Consider the following 15,530-nt stretch of genomic DNA (forward strand, 5'->3'; position numbering starts at 1 on the left):
AGTTGTTATTATTTAAAGCAACGTGAAGAGACATGCCCGTTAATGTCTCAATTTTACGGTCTGGTTACACCGCAAGAACCTTTCTGGAGCGTTCCTCGAGCGGTGAGAAAAAATCTTCACCTCCCATTACCGTTCACCGGAAGTTGGCTCTCGTTAAGGTAACGTCGTATACGCTCTGCGACCGCTTATGGTCCGTCCTACCGCTCCGAAAGTTTTGGCTACACAAAATATTGCGAGCGGTGAGGAGCGAGCAATTGTCTTGCTGGAACGGTGTCGGGCGTTGAAGCAGAGATCCATTGCGGTGATGAACGTTGGATTGGCGTTGGTATGGACTTGTCATAGCGGGACCAGAATATGGCTAGCTATAAATACGGGGAGACATGGACCAGGAGCCCATTTGGAATCTATCAGAACTTCTATCAAAGCGATCCGGGCGGAAAGTACGGGCGGTGTGACAGGGCCTTTAGGTTTTAATTGGTAAACATTGATCAGATAAAAACCCAGAAATGAATTATTATCCACAATGTTCACTACAGTTTTGGTTTATAGGAACTTCATTTAGTTATATTGTATAAAAGTTTAGCAACTACATGTATATTGGTTGGTTGTTTTAAACAATTTCAACCAAACATAGCAGAAATTATTTTTACAAGCCCATTTTATATCCGGCGCATGTTATGTTTTTATTTGCATCTGGAAGTATCATTTTATTAACTGTTGTACAACTCTTGAAAATAACAATTACTTATCATCTTAAACATCAATTTATGTTCAGGACAGTATTCGAGTAATAGTCAATGGTTGCCGTTTTTCGAGGTTTCTTTATTTAACGCTTAGTAAATATGTAAACATCATCATTATCATCATCATCATCAAAACATTGTTTCGAGCGGAGTATCTATGAAAGGTAAGAATTCACATCTTACGACTGTCGAAAATTTTCCGTAAAATATATATTAAATTTCATCAGAAACTTTTTGTCGTTTTTCGTTTCAAAATACCTACATTTTAAATTTCTTATAATAGCTTTACAATATCAAATATATGTAGACATGTGATGTAGATCTTAAATATTTAACTTGGACTTTGACCCAACATACATAACTAACGTCAAAATTGAATTTATCTTTCATTTTGCAGTCAAGACGGACTTCTAAATATTTTTGTCTCTTACAGCGCATTCTATTATTGATGACACAGCTACTGCGTCAAATTTCAACTAGAGAAGTCATAGCGCAGATTTTGCTTTTCCAAAAACGGTATGGCGTGATAAACTTTAAAATAGCTCGGTCACGTGACATTATAAAGATGTTGCATTTGAAAATAAAAATAAACCTCCAAAACATCCTGCGTGTATATCTATAAGTATCAGTCTAGACATATTTGTTGACAAAGACAAAACAAAAAAAAAACAACCAAGAGATTATTTCAGTATTTTACCCTTTATAAGACGATTGCTATATTTAGTGCATTAATTGTAAGTATGCTTAATTCAAATTTTCCTGTTTTATATTCATCTTAATTTATAAGAAGAACATATTTTATCTATTAAATTTATTTGATTTGATTTGATTTGATTGATTGATTGATTGATTTTTATTTATTTATTTATTTATTATTTATTTATTTATTAATTATTTTTTTTAAGAGGAGGACAGATGCCAGGGTTCTTGTAGTTAGTAAACCGAGCCATTTGTCATATTTATTTTAACATTTGTTTTTGTATTATTCATGCAACTGTACATGTATCGAAAATTTGCAATGAAAAAATGTTTAAACTAAATTTATTTTGATTAACAATTAATTACCAGTACATTTTTGAAAATTTATGTCAATACTGGCGTAGTGTAATGTAATGATAATATTTGTATTCCACTTTATCTTATATTTTATAATACATTTATCTTTTCATCAAAACTTAGACATAATGTGCAAATAATAATTAAAGCTTTTCCACAGACCAAACAATGAAATAATACCGCTATTAATATTAAAGATTACTTAATTTTAGGGACGTTGTGACAGCCTAGCGGTATGAAGATTGTAGCATTTTTGGTCGGTATTTCAAGCCTCGCTCTGGGAGCCAACGCAGGTAAAGTAATTTCAATTTATGTAAAACAACTTTACTTGCAGATATCAAAGAAAGCGAAATGATAATTGATAATAAATGATTGATGATTGGTGATAATTTTGTAAACAACCCCCCAAAAAAAACAACAAAAAACAAAAAAACAACAACAACAACAAAATTTTTTTTTTACTGATCAAAAACTTATAAAAGTGAAGCACCCATTCAAGAAAAAATGACTATGCTATTCTAAAATATATATGTTTTATGTTATAGCTCTCAAGGGATGTCTCATTTCCAGAATTTCTAAACATTTGGTTATAAGCTATTAACTATGATGGCTGATATGGAACACTTTTGTGCGTCGTGTTGTCGCTAGCGACAGCACGACAAAGCGCACGGCGGCGCGTTATCGGACATTCGTCTTGTCGTCTTGTCGCTAACGATGCACGCCAAATGGCGCAATGTCTTGTGGTGTGTTGCTGCGATGTTACAATGTCGCTCAGCTCAAATCAAAGGATGGGCTATTAGCCAAGCGACATCGCGACAACGCGGCGCACGACTTCGCACAGTTTGTCGCGTTTCCCTAGCGACAAGACGAAAGGGCGATAACGATATAGATTCTGTTGTCGCTATCGACAACGCAACGCAAACAGTTTACCAAATCAGCCACCATAATTAACTGTTGCCCCGAACTTCATCTCAGTGATATTATATTTCACCAATCTCTACGGAGTGATCTCCCCTTCATTCATTGTAACTGTACTGATCAAGGGAAGTAACTGCTGCGAGGAGTTTGATATTTCGCCGATCTTTCTGGATTTCTGATTGCAACACTTTTAGTGTTGAGAATTGAATACCACTTAAGCCGGTGCTTCGAGGCGAGTTGTGGTGCATGTAAGATGTAGCAGTATAATACGGCGCTATACATGTTCTTATATTTTATTTGTATCTATTTTAATATGAAATTCATATAAAAACTAAAATTGAGGAAGGGCAATTCCATTACAAAATATCCAACTATTAAATTGGCGAACACGAGGTTACTTTTAATTACACACAAAATATTTCATGTAATATTTGAATTGGCATTTGCATTTATTTGAAATATCTTTCTACAGATTGCTGTAAAAATGACTGGCTATCATATGAGGGACATTGCTACTACATCGGTTATGAAACCCTTTTGACCTTCACTTCTGTGTGGGTATGTACTTTTTACAGAAATTACATATACATGTTTATGTATATTAAGCTGTTTGTTTGGAGTTGATACATATATTTATTATATACTTATAAATGAAATATTAAGAGATATTGAAGAAATAAAATGCGTGTTTCATGGTCGGTATTTATTTTCACTGTAAAAAATATTTTTACTGCAGTGACACTTATTTTCCGTATTTTCATTGGTCAAAATCATGTTATAAAAGCATTTACATTTACACAGAGTGACAATATAAACAAAGTACTGTAAGTACTGGAAACCAGCAAAGCATTAGTTTTGAAATATTAAAATCAGCAAGTGTCATTAATTCTAAAAGCAGCACAAAAAATGCTTCATTTTGAAAAGTACTAACGCTGATAAAATGTCGTCAGATAAAATCTCTCTTGATTTTCTTTATTTGATAATTATTTAATCATGTATTTTATTATGTATTATATTTACATGCATTTCACTTCATCACCTGTCACCTACATGTATATACAATTAGTAATATTCGCATTAAATTGTCTATTTAAAACACTTAAAGATTCTATTTCATTTCCAAGCCTTATTATGGTCATACGCCAACAATTCACATGATTTTAAAACCGCCATGACTTTTGACATTGATTCGTAAAGAAATAATAACAAATAAACTACACAAAAGAAACTACGCAGCATAGCCTGATGAAAATATTATACAATGTTCAATTTTCTTCATTAAGAAAGTTAATGAAACGCTCATTATTAAGAAATGTTTCATATACAAGTGTAACTTTAAGTGTCTGCTGTTTATATACAAATGCAAAAAGTTGTATGTATATAGTTTCATTCCAGCCTCACTTCCCTCCCTACCCAAACCACACATCCCCCGCAGAAAACAGCAGAAACAACCCAACACCAGCAACAACAAAAAGAAAAAAAGTACATACATTGCTATGGTAACATTTTATTTTTACATCAGGCGTATTGTAACAGTCGGGACGCCTACCTTGTGCGGCTAGAGACACCTGGAGAATAAATATTCGTGAAAGAATATTTGAAGAAAACTAGAGGTAAATTTCGTGTAAATTACAACTGCACTGGACCCAATTGTTCAACATGACATTTATTAAAAGTCATAATTCAAAACATAAGTTTTTACAATAAAATACTTTAATAATCACTTGATATAACCACATCTGATTGTATTTGAACGTGCGTTTAAGTCATACGGAACTCCTTCAATAACATTTCTTTTATTCTTACTATTAACTTCGAGAAACACATAAAGGACGTATGTGCTCATTTTTTAGGTATAAAAATTCAGAAGAGCAACTCAGAGATTAGAATTTATGATTCATGTATGCTTAAACTGACCAATGTTTCCATACCACCATAAAACGAGATTGAAAATCGAGTTATATATTTATTACTCTACATGAAATTCTTAAAAAGTCAGGGGACTTTTATGTTTTCAATTAAAACATAAAACCATCGCGCATTTTGTGTGAGTGCTACTCTTTGTAATTCATGTTATTGTAAGACATACATTATCTTCAAGGATTTGTAAAGGTATATTTTAATCGTAGTTTGTCCATAACCTGGTTGAACAAAAAGTGCAAGGGCATTTTCAGCAGAAGAGCGCAAGGCACGCCTGCACGGTATTAATGTAGCCTGACTAGGCTTTTCTCTTCTCTTTTGATGAATTTCATTAAAATTTGAAATAGGCTTCTCAAAATTCAAAGCAGGACAAATCTGTTGGTTAAATTTACAAAATAATTAGTCCTCTGGCAGTTTTATTTGTTTACAGGATTTGCCTGCATTCGTATATCTTTGTCCGTCATTGCATCTGACAAATCATAACAAAAGTATAAAAGCTAGGTTGATGAAACCTGCAGTTGATTTTGACGGAGAAAAATATGAAGAATATATACGTCAGTGTTGTTTTTCACAGAAAAAAACATGGTTGCTATGGTAACAGAATTGTAAAAATGAAGAAATAATTAATTAATATATTTAACATAATTAGAATCTTGCAATCAGTCGAAATGTTAACATGTGATCACTTTTTTAAATAATTATGTTATTTTCATGATTTTTTTTAGCAAGAACGCCATGGATTGGTTTGACTGACATGTATAGCGAAGGGAAGTGGCAATGGATGGATACTGGAAAACATATTCGATTCTCTGACTGGGCATACGGTCAACCCGACAATTCCAGAAACGAAGACTGCGTGCACTTAAATAGTAAATTATGAAATTCAAGTGGAATGATGTAAGCTGCAACTACAAATTCATTCCATTGTGTGAATATGACTTAAGCTAAATTTTGTCGAATCAACGGATAGAACATCGTTTTTCTTTTCAGTATCACCTTTTTTATTAGTTCAAAATTTTATGAAAAAAAGTGTTTTCCTTTTTAATGATTGATAAAACTATAATGATGGTATGACATGACATAAATCTAATCCAAACCTCTTAATCATAACTTTTCTAGGAAGTAATTTTAACATGTTATTTTTAAACATTGTAAAAAACCTTGAATTATCTTTATTTGTCCTAATTCTTACAGCAACTTCTTAAGTGTTTTAGGGCATAAACATTTCTGTGTTTTGGGCAACCCGATCCTACCAAGAGAAACCCTCATGGCCCTTAATCATATTCCTTGAAACATTTTGAAACGGATTAAAAGATATTTCTAACCTACTCGTCTTTTATGAGAATGTTTACATCTAACTTTTAGTTCTTGATATATCTGCAACACAAAAGTTAAATCACTGTAAAATTCAACCAAAACTACTGATTATAAAAATAAGTCTATAAAAAATAGTATTCTAAAATTATCTTCAGCTAATTTGCAAAAGAAGTATTAAAACTTTAGAACAGTTAGAAGACTAGAAGACTGTCTATTAGAGTATATTGTTAGCAATATCTATGTTGTTCCTGGTTTAATTTGGTGGGTAACAGTGTTATATTTTTCTGGTTTTACGTAATTTCGATAGGTTTAGTGATGGATACCACTTAAATCGGTGCTGGGTGCGTATGGGATGTTACATTTTACATTATTCCTCACTCAATAAAAACGAATTTGCGATTTGCAACTGTTTGTTTTTCTTATTGCTCTCGTTTTAGAATGGTTACAGTCACAATTGTGTCATTTTTGCAACTTCTATTTTTTGTTTCAAATAAAATGGTTAAATTAATTCATAATAAAATACTAACATGAAAATGTCGTTTACCATGCTTGTAAAATGTCTATCAAGAAGACGATGGACCAATGATCCATCTAAACGAAATGTTGATACTGTTATGCATACATACTTTGTTGCACAAAGAATATGTAGGTTTGTTACAATGGGGGAGTTTCCCACACTCTACTGATAAGCGGAAGTAGTAAATAAGAGGTATACAAACTACGGCCACTTGATGTAAACACAGAGATTAATAGAAAGTTTCAGAGTATTTTGACTGGTCAGTTGTTAAATTAAAGAAAAAAAATTATTAATTACCAGAGGGGCTTCAACAGCAGGAATAAAAGAAGATTTTACCATTTAATATTAAACAAATTGAATATATTACATGAAATCTTAAACATATAAACTGCTTTATTTTCAACTGAACAAAATGTAGACAATGTAGACTGAATAACAGTATGAAAATGATCTTGGAGAAATAATCACTTGGAGTAAAACACTTTCCTGTTAAAACTTTTAAAATATAATGCCTTTATATACATTTTATTTACGTAGAACTAATTAAAGTGAATTATACAATATGTTTGATATAATCTTTTTTGGTACATTTGTAAATTTATGATGCTTCAAATAAATATAATCATATAGAGTTTATTGCTTCAAATTTGTTCTTTAGTAAATAAAATGCATTCTGCTCACCGGGCCATTAGCTCAGTTTTACATACTTTATTACATGTATAAAGGCAAGATGTACTTGTATGTACATTAAAACGTGACATAATCATGATAATGTGTGTCTGAAATAATAAAATCTTCACATTATATATCTGTCTTTATTGTTAATGAGTATCAACTACATATTGTACGATTCATGATATTCCATTCTAGTATGTCAAATCAATTAAATATGCTAGTTTGTCAACAATTTAGAATCACGAAACAGACGTATAAAATATGTGACCCCTGTTTAATTATAGCTGCAGGAAGTTCTGATTTTAGAATTTTCAATTGCTTTGCAAATCCTATTAGTATTACCTGTTCCACATGTATCAGTTTTGATGCTATGCACCTGTCTCTGACTACAGGCAACAAGAAGTTACTATTACTATATAAAATATATTTTATATAGTAAACGGGTGCTGGATAGTAATTTTGTTCTTCATGATCAAGGGGTGATTATTACTATTATTAATAATAATAATAATAATAATTATTATGACAATTTGATCATTATTGGCATGGCAAAATGACCATAACTTCATTTTAGTACCATGCACACCCTTCTTTACTGCTACTCTCCATTTATTCTTTAATTTTTTGTCTTGTGGAAAATGAAACCCTCAAAACCCATTACAAAGTGGAACACAACAGTAATTCACCATTTCTAAGACTGCATTGTTAATCAGTTTACTTTGAAATATAAACTTTAGCTTATTAATTAGATCAGTTGATTACATACTCTGCTTTCTCCCATTGAAATTCAATGTAAACCAGCTATACACAGAGATAGCAAGCATACAGTAGTATACCTCTTATTTGTCAGGGGCGCTGCAGAGATAACTCTGCTGGATTAACTAGAAACTCTCCCATTCACACACACACACACACACACGCGCGTGCGCGCGCGCAGGCAGGCACGCACGAACGCACGCACACGTATTTCAAAATAATCTATGTCTGTAGCTTTGAGCGGCTGCTCAATGACATGAATGTTTCGCTTGACTTTTGTACAACCAACACGTAGCGCTGTTCGAGACTGCGTAATCATGCTGTTACTAACTCATATTTATTCCTCCCTTGGAAAAACAACAACAACAACAAACAGTAGATCAAAATAATATTAGTCTGGGCGGTGTTTGACGGCTTTTTTTAGGCCGGGTTGGAGTTTTGATGCGTAGTAATTGACCACCAAGATCGTTCGCATCAAAACGTCTTCGAAACTTGCTCGTTAATTCACCATGCAGTAAATGTAACCTTGACTTCAGCATCTGTTAAATCCACCAATTCCTTGTCTACCTGGAATTAAAATAAAGGACGAGCTTCATCCGAAAGAAACATAATTTATTTCCTAATGTTCATTAAGCCAATTAGGAACGGCATTGTACTAAATCCGAGACTTCAAGGCACTACATAATTGATGTGATGCGTTGATTTAACATTTAATTAAACCCAAGTATTTATTATATTAACATGCAGGACTAAAATTGTTGGAAGCATCATTCCTTTTTTTTTAAATGACGGCCGAATATAACCGTGTATCCGTTTTGCAACAACTATGTCATTGTTTTTTGACTTCTAGTGTTTAAGCCTTGCAATGTCTTACAGACTGCCGAACATCGCCATGGCATCTTTCTTCAACAACGATGCCATTGTACGTTAGACTCTGTCATTGTCAGGTGATATCTTCTATATTTCGGTGAAAAACTAGAGAGTATTTTATAAGTATATTTGAGACTAAATAAAAGTCAATTTTGTTTATGAAAATAATTTACCAGACGGAGGTTTCACATTTAGAATATGCGTGTAAAATCCAAGAAAATGACCGATAGATGAAGAACAACAGAGACAAAGCTTACTTTGTAAAAATGATGATAAGCTGTACATGTACATCTTTTTTATCGTTTTGATCAGATTTCAGTTTCTTTTAAGAAAAACAAAGCAGAGAATGATTTGAATGTTTTAGTTGACTTAACCAACTTTATTAACAACAATTAATTGTATGTAAGATTGTTGCCGTGTACATTGATTTTATCATGCGTCTGATAATTCTACAAAGACTGGTGGATCGTTTCCTTTCTTTTACTGTTCTATTACTTTTCCAAATAAAGAATGTATACTAGAAAGATACCTGAAATGTTCCTTTACCAGTGGAGCTGGAATGTCGCCGTATGACTGTAACCCTTACAAATTGATAATACGATTGTTTGTTTGACCCAGAAGAAAATTTTAAACGAACATAGTTATTATGACAATCCTTCATTGCCAGACTATTGTCTTAACATGTACTTAAATAACGATGTCTAAAAAGGAACGCTTCGTGAATGCAATCAGAACCATCTGTTAAAACTTAACAATTTTTATTTGTCCTCTGGCCAATTCGAATCAAAGATCCTCCGCATAACAAAACAACTTACAAAATTATCTAACATAGAAATCTTAAAACATCCTTTTTGATGTTGCATTAATTAAATTAAAATAAACAGTATATTACGTGCCGAAAAGAGATACTATTACGTGAACATTCGTAATATTTTTTTCAAACGTGCAAAATCCTTTGTCTCGTCAGAAATGGTTTTTACAGCAGTTATTCCCCATGACCAGTACAGAAGCGTCGCGTGACATACTCGCTGTTTGTGAGTGGTGAGAACGGGGAGGGGGGGGGGGGCACTATAGACATTTTTAAATGTAAAATATATTTTTCAAACTCGTATACGTGCAAAACATAACAATAACAAGACCATGTATCTACTTACGATGTAATTGAATTTTCAAATAAAAGGAACATACTACTCTGGCCGTGTCACTTACTTGAAGAGATTGGCAAGATCGGGAAGGAATAAAGAGACAGTGTTTGATAATATAATAAACAGTGCTTTGTTCGTAAGTATGATACTTGAAATAACATGAAATCATTCAATAATATATCCTTTTTATATTTACCTAACTGAAATAAAATTCGTTTATATTTTCATTTTAATTACTTTTTTTTCAACTGACAACAAGTTGTTTAGTTATTTTGATTGTACTGCTTGAAATACACTACTGTACCGAGGTATTTGATTTGCATTTTTATTATACACGTATAATAATGCTTTGACAAAAGTGAACTATTTAATTTATGTTTTGTTTTAAAATTTCCAAATGTACACAGTAATTGAATTCTTTACGAAAGCAACTTTTATACAATATTGTTATATATTACCTGTCCAAATAACTACGTATATATTGATAACATCTAGACATGCTGTTGGGTTTTGGCAATATGAAGACTGCTGTAGCATTCCTGTTTGCTGTAACAAGCCTAGTGTCGGGAATTAATGCAAGACATGCAAGAGGTAAAAAGATTTATAAAAGCTAAAACTACAACTAGCTCACAGCATTTATAGAAGTGAAAGTTCCAGAATGACTTTCGCTTCAAATTTATGACATTTTTCCTCGTTGGAATGTGTTGAACTATTAAATTTTAGATATTTAGATAATGAGTGCTAAATTATTTACATGCTAATTATTTATTACGTAAAGTATAAAGTACAATGCATACGATTGATATAAATGCACGATTTTGTTTGTTGACGTATTTGATAAGTTTTCTTGTTGGTATGTACTCAATTAAGTGTATTTAATGTCAATAAATATTGAGGTCGATGCCGTTGATTTTATTATTAGTCCTCCAAATTCTATTCTGGCAAAGAAAGAACATTATGGCTTATTTTTGTTATAAATATCATTTAAATAATTGACAACACAGCGGTATAGGTAGTAACACATGAACCTAAATATGTCAAATGTCATACATCTATAACAGCTAAAAAATTGTTTAAGCTTGCTGCAAAGATGGCTGGATACCTTATCAAGGTCATTGTTACCATATTGGTTATGGGACGGATCTTACATTTTCTGAGGCACGGGTGAGGCAGACAATGAATATATTTTTCTAGTACAGATACGACATAATAGTAATTAACTGAACGTACACATACATTATTTTATATATATTGGTACTCAGATAATTATTTTTATCAAGTGTTTTTCGAGGTAATGTATAATTCATTAGTATTTAGATAATTTAATTTATTTCTGTATGATCAAATGATGTTTCCTGGTATTTCAGTCTCATAGAAATCTAATTGTCAAAGTTGTTACCAAAAATGGCCAGATTCATTGTATTTTTGAGTTAGAAAAATATGAATCCGTCGAACTGATGATTATTTATTGAGATACTCTGAAACTGCTATACGTCTGATAATCTGTCATTATATGTACAGCTTTTTTATTGTTTCATAAAGGCGTACTGTCAACATCGTGGTTCTTACCTTGTACGACTTGACACTTTTGCTGAATACACTTTCTTGGCTGGAATTTTAAAGAAAACTAACGGTAAGTGATTAAGAATATTTTAACAGTTCTGTTTCTGTTGTATTTTTGTTGAAGATAAAATGGTATATACACATAAGTTTTTTGAGGACGATCGCTATAGGTAAAATGTTTGTTTTGTGATCATACACGTGTACATACATTGAATAAATAAAATTGCGATAAAACGGATGGCGACTGCCCAAAATCATCAATATATAAACCAACACAATTAGAATCAGATTAATATTTCATGAAAAATTATAATTGTCCAGTTTATGAATATTTTATTGTATCTTTGGTCAGTTATTGCTTTAAATGTATTAAGGTTAGAATGAGTATGACATCACAAATGGCTAAAGGTTTATTGATTTGGTAAGGAAACAATTATTTCATTAACTTGTCTTAAAGCTGCAGTATTCTTGAAACAGCTTTATTTATTTCTAAATCGTTGGTCGTTGATATTGTCGGTCTCATTCTGTATAAACTATTATTTCTTGTTTCTTTATATACAGCTGGATTTACGTGGATGGGATTGACCGACATCTCTCATGAAGGGATCTGGAGATGGTTTGACACAAAAGAGCATGCTACATTCTCTGACTGGGCAGCTGGGGAGCCCAACAACGACAATGGTGCTGAAGATTGTGTACACTTCGATTATAGACAGAACTACAAGTGGAACGATGTGCCATGCAGTTTTAAAAGTAGACCATTGTGCGAAATTGAATTAAGATAAATTTCAAACATTAATGAACAAAATTTTTTATTTGTTTAGTTAATATTTCAAGTGCTTATTAACAAGAACAAACAAGTTTCTATTTCACAACAGCCGGTATTGATTGCCTTGTGGTAGCTGTATAAAGTTGCACAGTTTGCTTCACTCAAGCGTTGTTATATTTGTTATAGCCTTTCTGGATCATTGACTCAAGTACATTAAGTATTAAAGTGATTCTGCATATTCAAATACGTTTGTTATTTCCATTGCTTACAAGCGTTCTTGGTATTTTCTTATTGTATTCAAGAAATTTAAAGCTTTTAAAAAGAAGCATGCCTTCGGACTCAAAGAATATATAAGAAAATCTACAGTTCTACTATATTTCAAAATCGAAATTTTTCTTTAAAACGTTCACGTAGTTAAACTTTTACAGGTCTTTTTAAGAACTTCATGGAAGTATACTGACGTATTTGATTGGGATTATTGCTGCAGAACATTGAGCCTACTTAAAATCCCGTTCTCCAATTAGACGAACATAAAACGTACTCGTAAAAGAAATTAACGTATTACAAACGCACTTACCGTAATTTGATGGTACTAGTCCCGCGAGATAACGTGATAATGTTGGACGGCAATAAGCAGTTAGAGTTTATACCAATTTATCCGTTTGAAGCTTGTTCATGCCTTGCACAGACTGTCTTTGGTTTTTGTTGTCTTGATTTTGAAAATTCTTAAATGTTCGAAATTTTCAGGTTATTAAGCAAGAAGGGAACAATTATTTCATCAAACATATTCATTTCTTAATCAGATAAATGAGGTGAAGTTGTCGCAGTTTAACAAAGAAGGCATATGGTCAAACTGAGTATTGACAGAAAACGCGCAAAAATGTGACTTTCAATATCTCAAATAACTGAGTTAAAGCAAAACCCGTTTGTTATGTAGTGTTTTGATAAAATTAAATAATGCACCTTATTAACAGATTATTAGGTGAATTTATACATTATGTAATATATCTATACACAGTACTATTGATAATTATAATCAAAAGCGAGCTAGAAGTTTTGCCTCGTATGTAATATACATGTATGTATATAATATATGTATAAGGATGATGCATACTGGCAACAGATGTGGGCATGCTGAACAATATCAATATTACGGTGATCTATGATTTTAGATGATTGAATTTTGAAAACTTATAGGTCACTGAACAATGATATTTTGTTCTTTTAATGGGTTATCGTCTTTTATTAACAATTATGTTTTAAATTGATGTATTTATATATTATAGAGGATTTTGATGACAAAACAAATCTTGCAATGAATAATTCCAACGGACGATGAATTAAATAGAGTAGATATTAATATAGACGTAAACTCCAGTAAAAACTTCTAACTGAATTGTTTAATTCAAAAGTACAACTTTTCGACTTAAAAGCCTCCAACGCTATCTTCTCTTCTATATAAGTCAATGAATAGCGAGCGACAGACACAGCTCAAATTGAAGCATACATTTCCTGTGCATTTACCTTGGAAAAAGAGTGAGTTGTTGTAAAATAATATAATGAACGGAAATATTAAAGGACCTCCATTTAGTGAGATCATGAGGTGTAAGACAACTTATTTTTGTTCGATTTGATTAGATGTTTTTTAACACAAGTCAATTAATTTGATTCACCGGGACAATACCATCTTTAGTCATTCTGAGTGAATGTTCTTAAGGTTTTTGTCTAGGAGACTTACACATCATGATCTCACTAATTGGAGGCCTTTAACTTTTTCTTAATACTACACAATTTAAGTTGAATATAATGACGAAGGCCGGTAAGCCTGAGTGATTTAAAACGACTTCGTGAAAAGTGTAATTGGTATAAAGCAAGCATGCTAGTTAATTTTGTACAACACAAATGTTGACTTCAAACCAAGTGCCTTTCACCGCTATGGGTTCGAATCCCGTGAGGGACTTTGAATTCTTTCAAGTGAGGAAGCTTTACAGCTAGCTTACGGGACATCGGTGGTTCTACTCAGGTACCAGTTCGTGCTTAAAATAATGCACAGAAGGGTACGTGAGGTCTTACTCCACGTATATGGAACGTCACCATATGACCTTAACTGTGTCTGTGTGACGTAAAATCCAATAAAACAAATAAAACAAACATATATTGAAAGTTCCGTATGAGATAACGTGTATATTTAAATAAATATCGAAAGATTAACATGTGTACCTGTTCACAATCCACCTTTTAAATATTAAGTGAACTATCATTTATTTTTGTTCTTGTTCTGTCACAAATTTGTCCTGTCTCTAAAAGTTTTCTGAAAGACTGTTGTTGGCCAATCTATGAATTCATCCCTGCTTTAATGATATACTATGACTGTGATTCGTTATTTCCTGCTTGTTTATAAGAAATAACTGTTTCCCCAACTATAAGTATCATAATAATCAACAATCAATGTTTGTTTGTGTTTAAGTATTCACTTTTGCCAAATTACATGTTTAGATAATAAAAAGGTTAAGGAAGAAAAAATAAGTGTCGTTTAACCAGGATTTTATCTTTCCATCGACGATGTACCGCTGCTGATTTTAAGTACAAACCATTGCTATTTAGATCATGGCAATTATATCACTTATGTGCACTTGACAAAGATGCAATAATTGTAAGAATACAACTCGAGCAGAAGGTATATAATTGTATAGATCATGTACTTTAATATGGAAATTACAATCTAACAGACACATGCGAAGGCTTTTTTATGTTAAGTAAACTATAAAATATCACCTTTCATCAGTACTTAATTTTTATATGTTTAGTGCTTATATTATTATGTTAAATGTCACCAGTAAAAATCATACATGATTGTTTTAAATTTGTTTTCATTGGTAAGAATCCGGGGTTACCGTGATGTCGGTACAATTTTTTCATGTTTATTCGCATAATCGTCATTAAATCACAAGTGAGTTGCATGTTTTCGTTGAATATCTGTTATATAATACATTTGATCAGACTATAATATGCAGGTTGTTATGAATTTATGTATACAGCTCACAACATAGCAGAACGTCTAAACGAATAAAGAGTCCGCCTTAATTTATTTTTGAAAAGAAGTTCGATTGTTACAATGTTTCGAAATATGTCAGTTTCATTAACAAAACTTCATTTAAACTTGCATAAACATAATAAGGAAAATTAAGTTTTCGTGTTAAACATATCACTAGCGAATTTCAAAACTTATTTTAAACCCTCATTGTTTATTATCGAGCTTCCTCCTTGATACGTACTTACGT

General features: G+C 32.0%; 1 protein-coding gene and 1 long non-coding RNA gene across 3 annotated transcripts; both read left to right on the top strand.

Moving 5' to 3' along the window:
- The first annotated feature begins 892 nt into the window (after positions 1–892).
- Positions 893–5,965, top strand: LOC132722010 (uncharacterized). Its single transcript, XR_009624558.1, has 6 exons — positions 893–907; positions 1,177–1,477; positions 2,012–2,092; positions 3,190–3,275; positions 4,240–4,330; positions 5,363–5,965. It is a non-coding gene; the product is annotated as an uncharacterized LOC132722010 (long non-coding RNA).
- Positions 5,966–9,935: 3,970 nt separating this feature from the next.
- On the top strand, positions 9,936–12,409 carry LOC132722002 (perlucin-like protein). Of its 2 annotated transcripts, none has more exons than XM_060706397.1 (5): positions 9,936–10,053; positions 10,413–10,497; positions 10,994–11,081; positions 11,460–11,550; positions 12,042–12,409. In XM_060706397.1, the coding sequence occupies exons 2-5, from the start codon at positions 10,415–10,417 to the stop codon at positions 12,263–12,265; spliced, it is 486 nt and encodes a 161-aa protein (XP_060562380.1). In that variant the 5' UTR covers positions 9,936–10,053; positions 10,413–10,414; the 3' UTR covers positions 12,266–12,409. The 2 variants fall into 2 exon arrangements, with proteins under 2 accessions (XP_060562380.1, XP_060562379.1); XM_060706396.1 differs by having other exon boundaries at positions 9,937–10,053; positions 10,413–10,508; positions 10,996–11,081.
- Positions 12,410–15,530: the final 3,121 nt, after the last annotated feature.

The sequence above is a fragment of the Ruditapes philippinarum genome, unplaced genomic scaffold, assembly GCF_026571515.1.
Source record: "Ruditapes philippinarum isolate M1 unplaced genomic scaffold, ASM2657151v2 ctg1061_1_1_1_1, whole genome shotgun sequence".
NCBI lineage: Eukaryota > Metazoa > Mollusca > Bivalvia > Venerida > Veneridae > Ruditapes > Ruditapes philippinarum.